This window comes from Saccopteryx leptura, chromosome 9 (assembly GCF_036850995.1).
Source record: "Saccopteryx leptura isolate mSacLep1 chromosome 9, mSacLep1_pri_phased_curated, whole genome shotgun sequence".
Lineage (NCBI taxonomy): Eukaryota > Metazoa > Chordata > Mammalia > Chiroptera > Emballonuridae > Saccopteryx > Saccopteryx leptura.
This window is the reverse complement of record NC_089511.1, coordinates 18,465,397-18,480,936: the sequence shown is the minus strand read 5'-3', so window position 1 is coordinate 18,480,936 and position 15,540 is coordinate 18,465,397. Positions and strand designations below refer to the sequence as shown.

Below are 15,540 nucleotides of genomic sequence, written 5' to 3'. Positions count from 1 at the left end.
AGCTCAAGCTGGTGACCTCGGGGTCTCGAACCTTGGTCCTCTGCATCCCAGTCCGACGCTCTATCCACTGCGCAACCGCCTGGTCAGGCCTAATTTTTATTTATTTGTTAAACTAGTGTTTTTTTGTTTTGTTTTGTTTTGTTTTTTTATTTTTCTGAAGCTGGAAACGGGGAGAGACAGTCAGACAGACTCCCACATGCGCCCGACCAGGATCCACCCGGCATGTCCACCAGGGGCGACGCTCTGCCCACCAGGGGGCGATGCTCTGCCCCTCCGGGGCGTCGCTCTGCTGCGACCAGAGCCACTCTAGCGCCTGGGGCACAGGCCAAGGAGCCATCCCCAGCGCCCGGGCCATCTCTGCTCCAATGGAGCCTTGGCTGCAGGAGGGGAAGAGAGAGACAGAGAGGAAGGAAGGGGGGGTGGAGAAGCAAATGGGCGCTACTCCTATGTGCCCTGGCCGGGAATCAAACCCGGGTCCCCTGCACACCAGGCCAACGTTCTACCGCTGAGCCAACTGGCCAGGGCCAATGTGTTGTTGTTTTTTTTACTCAGCAGGTGCAGTGATTTTACTTTTTTTATTTTTATTTATTTATTTATTTTTACAGAGACAGAGTCAGAGAGAGAAATAGACAGGGACAGACAGGAATGGAGAGAGATGAGAAGCATCAATCATTAGTTTTTCTTGCGACACCTTAGTGTTCATTGATTGCTTTCTCACTGCCCCGACCGGGGCCTTCCGCAAACCAAGCAACCCCTTGCTCGAGCCAGCAACCTTGGGTCCAAGCCGGCGAGCTCTGCTCAAACCAGATGAGCCCACGCTCAAGCTGGCGACCTCAGGGTCTCGAACCCGGGCCCTCCGCATCCCAGTCCAATGCTCCATCCACTGCACCACCGCTCAGTCAGGCTATTTTGTTTTTTATTATTTTTTTAGAGACAGAGAGAGTCAGAGAGAGGAATAGGTAGGGACAGACAGACAGGAATGGAGAAAGATGAGAAGCATCAATCATCAGTTTTTCATTGTGGCACTTTAGTTGTACATTGATTGCTTTCTCATATGTTGCTTCACCGTGGGGCTACAGCAGACAGAGTAACCCCTTGCTGGAGCCAGTGACCTTAGTTAGGTCCAAGTTGGTGAGCTTTGCTCAAACCAGATGAGCTCGCGCTCAAGCTGGCAACCTCAGGGTCTCGAACCTGGGTCCTCCGCATCCCAGTCTGACGCTCTATCCACTGCGCCACCACCTGGTCAGGCAAACCAGTTTTTAAAAATTACAACAGCAAATCCAATTAACTTCACAATGCTATATTTGCTATTTTTTATTTTTATTTTTTTTTATTCATTTTTAGAGAGGAGAGAGGGAGAGAGAGAGAGACGGAGAGAGAGAGAGAGGAGAGAGAGAAGGCGGGAGGAGCTGGAAGCATCAACTCCCATATGTGCCTTGACCAGGCAAGCCCAGGGTTTCAAACCGGCAACCTCAGCATTTCCAGGTTGACGCTTTATCCACTGCGCCACCACAGGTCAGACAATGCTATTTTTTTTAAGTGAACATCTTTTGTATCCTAATCTGTATCTTACAGAACTTGAAGAGTTTTTCTACAATTTTTTAACATTTTATTATGGAAAATTTTTTAAATTAACTTTAATGGGGTGACATTGATAAATCAGGGTACCTATGTTCAGAGAAAACATCTCTAGGTTATTTTGACATTTGATTATGCTGCATTCCCATCACCCAAAGTCCAATTGTCTTCTGTCACCTTCTAACTGGTTTTCTTTGTGCCCCTCTCTCTCCCCCCCCCCCCACCCTGTAACCCCTACACTCTTGTCCATGTCTCTGAGTCTCATTTTTATGTCCCACCTATGTATGGAATCATATAGTTCTTAGTTTTTTCTGATTTACTTATTTCGCTCAGTATAATGTTATCAAGGTCCATCCATGTTGTTGTAAATGATCCGATGTCATCATTTCTTATGGCTGAGTAGTATTCCTTATTATGGAAATTTTAAAACATTCACAAGCATGACCAGGCAGTGGCACAGTGGATAAAACATTGGCCTGCGATGCTGAGGACTCAGTTTTGAAACTTCAAGGCCAAGGTCACTGGCTTGAGCAAGGGGCCACTGGCTGGGCTGGAGCCCCTCACCCCATCAAGACACGTATGAGAAGCAATCAGTGAACAGCTAAGGAGCCACAACTACAAGTTGATGCATCTCTTCTCTCTCCCTTCCGGTGTGTGTGTGTGTGTGTGTGTGTGTGTGTGTGTGTGTCTCTCTCTCTCTCTAAAAAAAAAAAAAAAAAAAAAGTTCCCACATACCCATCATCTAGATTCAGCAATTTTAAAAAATTTTTTCCACTGATTTGTAAGAAAGGAAAAGGGAGGAGAGAGAGGAGAAAAGGCGGAAGTCAGAGAGAGAAAGAGAGAAAGAAGCATTGATTCATTGTTCCACTTATTGTTCCATTTAGCTGTGCATTCATTGGTCTTTTCTCATATGAGCCCTGACCGGAGATAGAACCTGCAACCTCAGTGTGCCAGGACACTCTATCCACTGAGCAACCCAGTCAGGGCCAGCTTCAACATTTTTGAATGTCATTTTTTCCTTGAATGTCATTTCTATTAACAACCTTTTTAACATTTTTTTAAAAGATTTTATTTATTTTAGAGGGGAGAGGGGCAGGAAGCATCAACTCCCATATGTGCCTTGACCAGGCAATCCCAGGATTTCGAACCAGCAACTTCAGTGTTCTAGGTTGATGCTTTAGCCACTGCGCCACCACAGGTCAGGCAAACCTTTTTTAAAGCAATACTGAAAAATGTTTACGTTTAAGTTGAACTCACAAACTGTCCATTAAAGTGATTGAATCAATGATTACCTTGATGTAAAAAACTGCTTTTAGAAATATTTTTAGCCCTGGCCCATGGCACAGTGGACAGAGCATCCTCCTGGAGTTCTGAGGTCACCGGTTCAACCCCAGGGTCGCAGGCCAGATACTGTGAGCAACTGCTCAACCCCAAGGTCACCAGTTGGAGCCCTGGTCAGGGCACATATGAGAAGCAGTCAATGGGTACACAACTAAGTGGAACAACCAGTTTATGCCCCCACTCCCCCTCTCTCTCAAAAAAAATTTTTATATGACACAAATCAACTACTGTACAAAGTTTATAATTTCAAAACTCACATAATCCTACCTAGTTTCTAATTAAACAGCAAAGCTGATGAAAACGTAACACAAAATATAAAAATTTAATTTAAGACACTGAAAAAGTATTTTAAAACATAAAAACTTTCACCTGCTTCTGTAACATAAGCATACTGAAACTGTACATTTTTTTGAAAAATGAAGCCTCCAAGTTACTTCTCTAGTGTACCTGGGGTTTTCAGGCTTTCACAGACATGTAGTTCCCTTACACACAGGAATACTAATATGTTAACTAGAACTGTCCAATGATTAAATTTCAGCTATCACTTCAAAGACCATTAATTGACAGACCATACTGCAAATCTTACAGTTCCAGTTGTGCTCTCTTCTAAAGTTTACCAAAGTCAAACAGGTGAGAGTCGTGTAATATAATTATATAAACATTACCAGATATGCGGAAATATATGCAGACATGCTGTGTGACTTAAAATTATGGCTGTTAAAAAGCTTGCTCCTGCTTGTGACTCTCCTAAGCCTCCCTGAACAAACTCACTCCTCTTAAATTCCACTGTTACTTGAACCTCATATGGCATGCCTGGGCAAATTTGATGACTTGGATTTTGTTTTAGAAGCCAGGCTTACTGCCAAGTCTGCTGTGTCTACTCCCCTAACCCACCAGGACAGCTTTAGACAACACCTCCCTTATTTATGTTACTGCAGTGAGCAAACTCATGCGTACTATCAAATGAGGCTCAACCTACTCAGGTTTCCTATGGCTTAAGAGTAATGCAATTGACTTCACTGTATTATGGCTTCCTCAACCGCACTTATTTAAAATGAAACATCACTATATTGAATCATCAACAACTACTAAACACTAAGAAGAAAAGTAACGGACACATACAACTTCAATCATTATATTCTCTTAAAAGATTTCCATTTTATATATCAGTATTTTATTACTTTCTTTCAAGAAAAAAAATCCACTATTTCTTACTGAAATGTCTTTATGATTAGACTTCAAGAAAAAAATAAACATAGAGCAAAACTCAAAAGCAGAGCTTGGGATATGCCTTCACTAAAAATACATATAATTTTAAGCAAAGTTTACTGGTTGCCACAGAAAGACAATGCATAATAGTAAGTTGATTTTACAACTTATCCTAAATTAATATCTTAAATGCTCTCAAATGCTTAAGATACAGGCCATACTAGACCCCACAATTTCTTGATCATGTACATAATACCCAAGTTTTAATTAGTATATCATCTAATAAAACTACTACAGTATTACCTCTGGAAATAGTTTAGAATATATGTCAAAATATTCCTTGTCTTGGCAAATAGGAAAATCTATGAAAACACAAGTAGAGCAATGCTCTTACAATGATGAAATTTTAACAAAACAATATAACAGACTGACCAGGCAGTGGCACCATGGATAGAACATCGGACTAGGATGTGGAGAACCCAGGTTCGAGACCCCAAGGTGGCCAGCTTGAGCACAGGCTCATTTGGTTTGAGCAACGCTCACCAGCTTGAGCCCAAGGTTGGTGGCTCAGAGCAAGGGGTCACTCAGTCTGCTGTAGCCCCCAGTCAAGGCACATATGAGAAATCAATAAGTGAACAACTAAGGAGCCGCAATGAAGAACTGATGCTTCTCATCTCTCTCCCTTCCTGTCTGCTTGTCCCTATCTGTGTCTCTCTCTCTGACTCTCTGTCTCTGCCAAAAACAAAAAACAAAACAAAAAAAACCACAATATAACAAAAAGTTTTTCCTCAGTTTTTCACTCACTAAAATACATTTATTCACTAATCTCTATCACAAAATTCTGCTAATACCTACAGTAGAATCCTCTACCCCGATTATAAGTGTCAGAGGAACACAGTATTAAATACTTCTTCCAAGTTAAATAGTGAAATGTTATCAGTGACTCAATCACCTAATACATAGTCTCACTGTATTCAAGTCTAAAGAAAAAGCTGGTCTGTGGTATGAAAGTAAGGCTCAGCAGTAACCAAATCCTTTGGCACAGTACAAACACACCATTAAATTTCTACAGGAAACCATACAAGCAACTTCCCTTTTTTCATACTGATTTAAATATCCAATTATACTTAGTATGGATAGCAAATCAACCATCTTTACACCACACTGAGTCAGTAACAACTTCATTCAAGAAAGCAGAAAAACATAATTAAAAGTGAACGACCTTCAATAGTTAACTTTACCAAGATATGAAAAAGGAGATAAAATAGAAAAGAATCATAGGGCCCTGGCTGTTTGACTCAGTGGTAGAGCGGCAACCCAGAGTGTGGCTAGCCCAGGTTCGATTCCTGGTCAAGGCACACAGGAGAAATTCCCATCTGCTTCTCCACCCCTCCCCCTCTTGCTTCTCTCTCTCTCTCACTCTCACTCTCTCTCCCCCTCTTGCAGCCATAGCTTGATTGGAGTGAGTTGGCCCTGGGCTGAGGAGGGCTCCATGGCCTCCTCCTCAGGTGCTAAGAAAAGCCAGCAACCATGGGGTCATATCTATGATCCCACACTCAAGCCAGTGACCCCACACTCAAGCTGTAAGCCCACACTCAAGCTGTGAGCCCGCACTCAAGCCAGCAACCTTGGGGTTTTGACCTGGGTCCTCTGCATCCCAGGTCGATGCTCTATCCACTGCACCACCACTTGGTCAGGCTGAGTGTGCATATTTTTAAAGCTCTGTTAATTACCACCACTTAATGAGCACCACTGGACCATGGACTATGCCAAGAGCCTTAAATACAGGGTGTGGCAAAAGTAGGTTTACATTGCTCATATGGAAAATAATACAATAATTAATAGTAATACAAGAATAAATTTCTTGTTTCATGTACTCATAACTGTAAACCTACTTTTGCTCCACCCTGTACATTAACTCATTTAACACAAGTTATATGTTGAGCAAAAATTATCAATAAAAACTGAAAATGTGGTGCTCGTTTCAGCAGCACATATACTAAAATTGGAACGATACAGAGAAGATTAGCATGGCCCCTGCGCAAGGATGACACGCAAATTCGTGAAGCGTTCCATTAAAAAAAACAAACAAAAAAAAAACTGAAAATGTGGCTCTGGCCAGTTGGCTCACTCCGGCCTGGCAGAGTGGTAGAGCGTCGGCCTGGCGTGCGGAAGTCCCAGGTTCGATTCCCGGCCAGGGCACACAGGAGAGGCGCCCATCTGCTTCTCTGCCCCTCCCCCTCTCCTTCCTCTCTGTCTCTCTCTTCCCCTCCCGCAACCAAGGCTCCATTGGAGCAAAAGATGGCCCGGGCGCTGGGGATGGCTCCTTGGCCTCTGCCCCAGGCGCTAGAGTGGCTCTGGTCACGACAGAGCAACGCCCCGGATGGGCAGAGCATCGCCTCCTGGTGGGCGTGCCAGGTGGATCCCGGTCGGGCGCATGCAGGAGTCTGACTGCCTCCCCATTTCCAGCTTCAGAAAAATACAAAAAAAAAAAAAATTAAAAAAAAAACTGAAAAATGTGAACATAAAATTATCTGAGAATAAATTATAAAGAAACAGAAATCAGATCTCTAAGCACTAAACAAATAAAAACACTACTGATTAAAGACGAGACAATGACCAAAGAGAGAGAGAAAGAGACAATGATATAGGACAGGGGTCCCCAAACTACGGCCCGCAGGCCACATGCGGCCCCCTGAGACCATTTATTCGGCCCCTGCCACACTTCCAGAAGGGGCACCTCTTTTATTGGTGGTCAGTGAGAGGAGCATAGTTCCCATTGAAATACTGGTCAGTTTGTTGATTTAAATTTACTTGTTCTTTATTTTAAATATTGTATTTGTTCCCGTTTTGTTTTTTTACTTTAAAATAAGATATGTGCCCTGGCCGGTTGGCTCAGCGGTAGAGCGTCAGCCTAGCGTGCGGAGGACCCGGGTTCAATTCCCGGCCAGGGCACACAGGAGAAGCGCCCATTTGCTTCTCCACCCCTCTGCCGCGCTTTCCTCTCTGTCTCTCTCTTCCCCTCCCGCAGACAAGGCTCCATTGGAGCAAAGATGGCCCGGGCGCTGGGGATGGCTCTGTGGCCTCTGCCTCAGGCGCTAGAGTGGCTCTGGTCGCAACATGGCGACGCCCAGGATGGGCAGAGCATCGCCCCCTGGTGGGCAGAGCGTAGCCCCTGGTGGGCGTGCCGGGTGGATCCCGGTGGGGCGCATGCGGGAGTCTGTCTGACTGTCTCTCCGTTTCCAGCTTCAGAAAAATGAAAAAAAAAAAAAAAAAAAGATATGTGCAGTGTGCATAGGGATTTGTTCATAGTTTTTTTATAGTCCGGCCCTCCAACGGTCTGAGGGACAGTGAACTGGCCCCCTGTGTAAAAAGTTTGGGGACCCCTGATATAGGAAAAACTCTTCAACTTTACATATGAAAAAGCTGGGTATTAAAGTGATGATATCTGACAAAATTCACAGATCTTATCATCAAGTAAATTTCTTACAAAAATATATATTGTATCTAAGATATTTCTCCCCTTTGAAAAAGTGGCAGTAGAGCCTGACCAGGCAGTGGTGCAGTGATCAGAGTGTCAGACTGGGACGGAGAGGACCCAGGTTCGAAATCCCAAGGTCTTTGGCTTGAGCACAGGCTCATCAGCTTGAGTGCAGGGTAGCTGGCTTGAGTATGGGATCATAGACATGAATGACTCCATGGTTGCTGGCTTTAAGCCCAAGGTCACTCGCTTGAGCCCAAGGTCGCTGGCTTGAGCAAGGGATCACTGGCTTGGCTGGAGACCCCGGTCAAGGCACATATGAGAAAGCAATCAATGAACAACTAAGGAGACTAAGAAGCCATAATGAAGAATTGATGCTTCTCATCTCTCTCCCTTTTTGTCTGTCTGTCTCTATCTGTCCCTCTCTCTCTCTATTGCAAAAGAAAAAGTAAGTTTAGCCCTGGTCCATTGGCTCAGAAGTAGAGCATCAGCTGGGCGTGTGGATGTCCCAGATTTGAATCTTGGTCTGGGCACACTTACAAAAGTATCCATCTGCTTCTCCACCCCTCTCCCTCTCGCTTCTCTCTCTCTCTCTCTCCCTCCCCCTCCTTTTATCCCCACCTTCTGCAGCCATGACTCAGGGCACTGAGGATGGCTCCATGGACTCCGCCTAAGAGCTCTGTTGCCGAGACACACAGCAATGGCCTAGATGGGCAGAGCATCGCCCCCTAGTGGGCTTGCCAGATGGATCCTTGTCAGGGCACATGCAGGAGTCTGTCTCTGCCTCCCCTTCTCTCACTGAATTAAAAAAACAAATTAGATGTAATACAAGCAACTAAAATCTTTAGAGATGAAAAACCTGCAGTGCCCAAAATTACATAAGATCTGTTGTCTTATGGATCTGATCAATAAAAGCCAAAGAACTGAAATAAGTCTCATAAACTTCCTCTACCACAGAAAAAGTGAGCATTGACTCAAAACTTAAGCAGTATTTATTCACTAATTCAGCAAATATTGGTGCCAACTGTGTTAAAGAAACTACGCTAGTGGCCCTGGCCGGTTGGCTCAGTGGTAGAGCGTCAGCCTGGCGTGCGGAAGTCCTGGGTTCGATTCCCGGCCGGGGCACACAGGAGAGGCGCCTATCTGCTTCTCCACCCCTCCCCCTCTCCTTCCTCTCTGTCTCTCTCTTCCCCTCCAGCAGCCAAGGCTCCATTGGAGCAAAGTTGGCCCGGGCGCTGAGGATGGCTCTATGGCCTCTGCCTCAGGTGCTAGAATGGCTCTGGTTGCAACAGAGCAACGCCCCAGATGGGCAGAGCATCGCCCCCTGGTGGGCATGCCAGGTGGATCCCGGTCGGGCGCATGCGGGAGTCTGTCTGACTGCCTCCCGGTTTCTAACTTCAGAAAAAAAAAATACAAAAAAACCCTCAAAAACATGTCACTCAATCCACCTAGTTTCTTCAAACCACATACATACTCATGCTTACTAAAATGAAAATTAATTTTGCAAACCAAAACTTTGAAATCTTAGCTCTGAATATATAACTCATCTTTCTCAAGAGAATTTAAAAATTAACTGCAAGATGTTCACAGCACCACTATTCATCATCAATGGATGGACAAACAAATTGAGGACTATATACACTAAAATCTCATTCAGCCATAGAAAGGAGTAAAGCATTAATATCTTCTACAAACTGGTTGAACCACAAAAACACTACGCTAAGTGAAAGAGGCCTGACACAAAAAGTCACATGTATGTGATTCCATTTATTTGAAGTATTTAGAATAGGTAAATCAACAGAAACAGATCTCAGATTAAGAACTCAGTTTTCAGGGGCCAGGAGGGGGTCGTCATGGAGAATGAGGTGCAACGGGTTCAGGGTTTCCTTTTGGGGTGGTAAAAATATTTTGGAACTAGATTTAGGTAGTCATTGCACAACATTATGAATTCAAAATGACACTGATTCATTCACTTTAAAATGGTTTGTCCTGTGTATTTCACCTTACTTTAAAACAAATTTTTTTAAAGCTACTAGAATATTTTAAAGTGAACTTTTCTGTCACAAATAAAACTGCTCAAGTTTAACTTTGGGAATTTCAGTTATAAATCAAATTTCAATCCTTAACTTCTTCTGGACCCACATTAATACCAAAATAGGTTTTTGGGCTCTTTTGGCCAAAAATAAAAATCATTTCTTAATAAGCTTTTTTCATGTGGTTTAAATGTTACTCAATATTTTGGATGTACATACAATTCTGTTTTACATGACGATGTTCCTTTATTACTCATATGTTCAGTTAACATCTTTATTGATCTTATATTTGGTATATAATGGCTCTAATTGTTTGTGTCCAGTAAGTTTGCTGACATCATCAATTATTCCTTCTTTATAATGAAAACACTCAAACTAGTTTTTATTTTGTTAAATCACAATCTAATTATAATTCAATACCACCCTCTCCACAAATGCAACTTTTACACTTTCTACTTCTACTGTAACATATCCAGTCTGCCTAGTAGCTTAGTCAGGTTAGATGCCCCCCAACCTCATTTCCCAAACTCCTTGAGGGGCCTTGGTCCTTTTTACCTCTATCATAACACTGCAAGGTACCTAACAATACCTTGGACATAATAGGTGCTCAAATAATGTCAGTGGAATTAAAATAAATGTAGCCAACAAAACTATTGTAAATTATTTATTATGTTGAAAAAGACATCTAATATACAGTGTGTCCGTAAAGTCATGGTGCACTTTTGACTGGTCACAGGAAAGCAACAAAAGATGATAGAAATGTGAAATCTGCACCAAATAAAAGGAAAACTCTCCCAGTTTCTGTAGGATGATGTGGCAGCATGTGTGCATGCGCAGATGATGACGTAACACCGTGTATACAGCGGAGCAGCCCATGGCCATGCCAGTCGAGATGTGGACGGTAAAGAAGAAAGTTCAGTGTGTTCTGTGGCTCGCCAAAGTGCAACGTGAATATCAGCGCGTTTTTAACGAAGCACCACCACATAGGAATAACATTACTTGGTGGGATAAGCAGTTGAAGGAAACAGGCAGCTTAGTGGAGAAACCCCGTTCTGGTAGGCCATCAGTCAGCGACGAGTCTGTAGAGGCTATATGGGATAGCTACCTAAGGAGCCCTAAAAAAATCTGTGCGTGCTTGACCAAGCGGTGGCACAGTGGATAGAACGTAGGACTGGGATGCTGAGGACCCAGGTTCGAGACCCCGAGGTCGCCAGCTTGAGCACGGGCTCATTTGGTTTGAGCAAAAGCTCATCAGCTTGGACCCAAGTTCGCTAGCTTGAGTAAGGGGTTACTGGGTCTGCTGAAGGCCCACGGTCAAGGCACATATGAAAAAGCAATAAATGAACAAATAAGGTGTCACAATGCGCAATGAAAAACTAATAATTGATGCTCCTCATCTCTCCGTTCCTGTCCGTCTGTCCCTGTCTATCCCTCTCTCTGACTCTCTGTCTCTGTAAAAAAAAAAAAAAAAAAGAAATCTGTGCGTGAGCCCACATCGAACTGCACTGAATAGGTATGAAACTGGGAGAGTTTTCCTTTTATTTGGTGCAGATTTCATATTTCTATCGTCTTTTGTTGCTTTCCTGTGACCAGTCAAAAGTGCACCATGACTTTACAGACACACTGTATAAAGACTAAAAGAACTGATAGACAAATACAGCCCAAAGAATCCTTATGCCTCACATTCAGAGTCAGTGCAACTCTACAGAACAGTCTGTTGAACATCAATATGAACATGAAGTAATTCACCTAATACCCGGAAAGAATAAATAGGGATTAGTCTTATCCATTTCCCTTTTGAAGTTCGCCTACATATGTAATAGGGAAAGTGAACTTAATGAACCACAGTATTTCAAACCAGGTCACAGGAGAGCTGTAAGTCCCCAGCCATCCTGTTTCTATTTCCTGATTGTTGTGACCTACACGTATAATAGTGCCCAGGCTTCTCAATTCACGATCTTCTTTAAAACATCTTCCGAGGTGAGCATTTTCTTAAAATAAAACGACTTCCAGAGCTTTCTAGAATTATGAATAAAGCCCCCCACTTTCTTCTAATCTTCTGAAACACTTTGCTCAAGAAAAAAACCCTAGGTTTCAGAAGGTTCCGTTATAAGTTACACCTCTAGTTAAATGTGGACCATAAACTTGCGCAAGTGGAACTTACACGATAGCATTACTCTCCCAGCAAAGTAGATTTAACAGACTTGTGCACGAAATTTCAGAGAACTACACTTAAAGAATGCGCATCTTTCAAGTAAGAAAAGACTAAGAATAAATAAAAAACCAAGTGCGTTTACACTTAGGGACATTTTCTCCGCACCATGCTTGCAAAGCAGAGACAACCAGACGCCACTTGGGCAGTGGCCCCGACCCTCAGCCTCCAAACCCCGGGAGTACATTGGCCACAGGCATCCCGGAGCCGAGTTCCCCACTAGTTCGCTGACACCAAGCCCGCGGCCACTTCCACGTCTCTGCGACCTACACGCCTCCTCAGCGATTTAAATCCGCTCCTCACTCACCACACGCACGCACACACGGTGCTACCAAAAAACGGATGACCAAAGGACCAGGGAGAGGGCGAGCTCGTGTGAGCGAGACGCTCCCCGGTCCCACCCGGCCCGGTACCCACCTGCAGGCCGCGAGCCCGGGGGCGCCGGCGCCGGCGCCCCGTCCTCGCCAAAGACGAGTTTAAAGTCGAGCTCGTCGTGGGCGCCACAGTTTGCAGTAGTCATCGGCGTGGCCCGGGGTGCTGCGGCTCTTCAGGCGGCGGCGGCTACAGCGGCGGCGGCTCCTCAGTGCCGCTTCATGCCGGGCCGCGCCGGCCAGAAGGTAGCGGCTCCGCGACAAACTTTCCGGGCGGGGACTGCGACGCCGAGCGTTCCGTTCCGAACTCTAGAGCTGGCCGCGGGCCGAACCACACCAGGAGCTGCCGCCACTACCAGTCGCTGGTGTCTTAAACCGCCACAGTCACCACAGCCGACATTCCCCGCCCCAAAACAGCCACCGCCACCGCCGCCGCTGCCGCTGCCACCGCTACCACCACCGCCGCCGCCGCCGCCGTCGCCCGCGCGCTCCCGCGCCGTGCCGCGCACCCGACCCCGCCCCCTACTGCGCGCCCCTCTGACCGGGCCGCCCATAGGCCACTGACGCTGAAGGATAACCCGACGGCCCCGCCCTTCTCATCCGTTTGCCGCCTGACCCCGTCTCCCGAAGGAGGAAATCACGTGACCACGAGAGCTGACTAGCCCAGCTACCTCTTGGGAGTTGTAGTTTAGTCTCTCTTCCCTCCTCAACTTCTAAGCCTGTCCCTTGCACCAGTATAAGGTTGATAGCCTTCTCTAATTGGATTGAGCCCACTACCGGCCAATCGGAGAAAACTTCTTTGCATATTGGGCGGAGCTCACGTCGAGAAACGGGTGCCAGAACCCTGAGGTTACGGGTTCAAGGACGTGCTGCTGCAATATTGCTCTGCTTGACTGAATTTGAGGATATTATCCTGGCCCGGGAGGGTTACGTAGACGCCACTCAAACCCTCATACCCAAGCCTAATGGCAGGGTCTCGAGAAGGGAGGGACCAGCCAGAATGCAGCGAACTCGAGACCTGGGCTGCGCTAGGAGTCAGTTTAAGCTCCCTGTCGCTGTAAACCCACTTCCCTTTGTCAGCCCCCTTGAGCCAATCGTGCAACTGGTCCCTCGAAGACATGCGGCACATTCGAAGCGTCGGCAAAGCCCGATGGGCAGGGTCTAATCCCCTACTGGGAGTTAGAAAACTCGTGGTGAACTCGCAACACTAACCAACTCGTGACCGCTGCATCCTAGTATACATGAGAGCGGAAGGGATCGTGTTACCCAAACCGAGAGGCTGTTACTGGCTAAGTGACACTATCTAAAGAACAGTTTTCACTTGTAGCCCCTCATCAGCAGGACTCTTCCCTTGAGATGACCCAAGACGTCTCCTCCTGGGGCCTGGGGACGCTCAGCCCAGCTTGTTTACTTATAGCTGCTGCAAGGCGCAGGGTAGGCAAGGAGCTGGGAGACCCAGAGGTGACCCACTCCCCTACCTCCAGGCCCCACGAAGCGTAGCATCCCTATAAGAGCTATGCGGAGGAACCCAGTGGGGATGCAAAGATAAATTAGTCTCCCTTCAAGGGTGGAGGAGAGGCCACCAAATCTATAACCATTGTGCTGAGATTAGGGCTGTGCCAGGAGTTCAGAGAAGATCATAATCCCTCTGGCCACAAATCCTTCAAGGGCTAAATACAAATTGAAGAGGTGGACAAGAAGTAAGGAAGATGGTTCCAGACAAATAAGATTTTCAAAGACTTGGAGACCAAAAGTAACTGCAGTAAGCACAAGTCAAAAGGTGAATGAATAGAGTGCTATAGACCACTGCAAGGTATCTGGACTTTATTCTGAGGGCAGTGAGGAGCCACAGAAGGGTGTATGTAGAGCAGGGTACTTCCATATTCAGAATTCTGAAAAAATCACTGGATTCAATTGGGAATGAGGGAGTTTAGAGGCCAGAGAGAATGACAGCAGTCAAAGAGAAGGAGCAAATGGCATTAAGTGGGTGTAACATCCTCCTAATAAGTGGTCCTGCCTTCAAAGGATCTCCAACATTGAGGGGCTGAGTGTAGAATTTAGAGGCCAAAAGCCACACTAACTTTGCAGCCTTCTGCTTCAGGCAGATGGCTGGGCTGTCAATTAGAACCACAGGTAACATGACCCTGGTACAGTAAAAGGCTCCAGAAGGTTGTTCAATACCTTGCATTCCCCACAATTTCAAGATGTGTCCCCCTGAAATGTGCCCCCACATACATACCTCCCAGGTTATCATCTGGATGGAGAAAATGACTTTTATCTAGCCTCTCTATCCTCTAGACATGACTTTACCTGAACCAGGGACTCAGCCAGCTGGGCCAGGGGAAAAACGAGAGGAAGACTGGGCCTGTCACTCCCACTGCTAGGAAGGGACCACAGAAATTATAGATGGCTTGAAAAACTCACCCATTCATCAAATGCTGGGTGATGAAGCTGTGTTCTCAGCCACTGCACCTGAAGAAAACTTAGAAGGGATCAGGACTTGAGGAAGCCTTCTAGTCTTGAGGAAACTCAGGACCCTATCATGGAGTGATGAGGGCTGGGCAGGGGTGAGCACCAATGTTAGCAAAAATGTTACTCTTCTAAGAAAGTCAGCAATGACTGGGAGCTCTGCAGGCTGTGACAGAGCCCCACTACCACATACAGACACCAATACACGAATTCTCTCCAACCCTTTTCCTCAGTTTGGGCCAGAATTCCTCAACCTTGGGGATTCGAACCTGGGTCCTCTGTGTCCCAGTGCGACACTCTATCCACTGCACCACAGCCTGGGTAGGCCTTGCTGTGGTTTTTGGAAGAACTGCCACACTTCCTAGCCTTACTCATCCCCAAAATGTGATGAGTTAAGAACTCCTCAATCAAGATGGCTGGGATGGATAGATAAGTGTTGTGGTCACAAACCCAGAGAGGGTTTTGGGTGTCTAAGTGGCCTTAATTTAAGGTGAACAAGTTAAGAATAGTTCTTCCTCAGGCCAGCTCCAAAGCTCTCAGATAGCATTAGGCCATCAGACTCACCTCCAGCCTTGAGAGCCCTGTAAAACCAAAGTTCAAGGGATCAGTGCAGATATAACCCTAGACTGGGCCAGCTGTGTGGGTCCCTATACATCCCCTCTCTCTCCTGTGTGAATGCCAGCCAGGCCTCAGATTTAGGGAAAGCCATCCATTTCATCAGCCGTCCTAGGCCTAGCTCTGCGCCCCCATTGTTGAAGGTTCTCAAGTAACCTCTGAGCCATGGTATGATACAGCTTAGCCTAGTCCAGCCCCCCTTGTTCCACATTAGAGGAAACAGGAACCTTG

The 15,540-nt window shown here is 45.8% G+C and overlaps 1 protein-coding gene and 1 non-coding gene across 5 annotated transcripts in view; one reads left to right on the top strand and one right to left on the bottom strand.

Annotated features, from left to right (window-relative positions):
- The window catches only part of NFATC3 (nuclear factor of activated T cells 3), a 123,984-nt gene extending 111,256 nt beyond the window's left edge, over window positions 1–12,728 (bottom strand). For all 4 annotated transcript variants that reach the window (XM_066350108.1, XM_066350109.1, XM_066350110.1 and 1 more), the window contains exon 1: window positions 12,272–12,728. In XM_066350108.1, the coding sequence (XP_066206205.1) occupies window positions 12,272–12,374 (103 nt within the window). In that variant the 5' untranslated portion in view covers window positions 12,375–12,728. The remainder of the gene's footprint in view (window positions 1–12,271) is intronic.
- On the top strand, window positions 6,104–6,210 carry LOC136381598 (U6 spliceosomal RNA). The gene has a single exon (XR_010747091.1). It is a non-coding gene; the product is annotated as a U6 spliceosomal RNA (small nuclear RNA).
- Window positions 12,729–15,540: the final 2,812 nt, after the last annotated feature.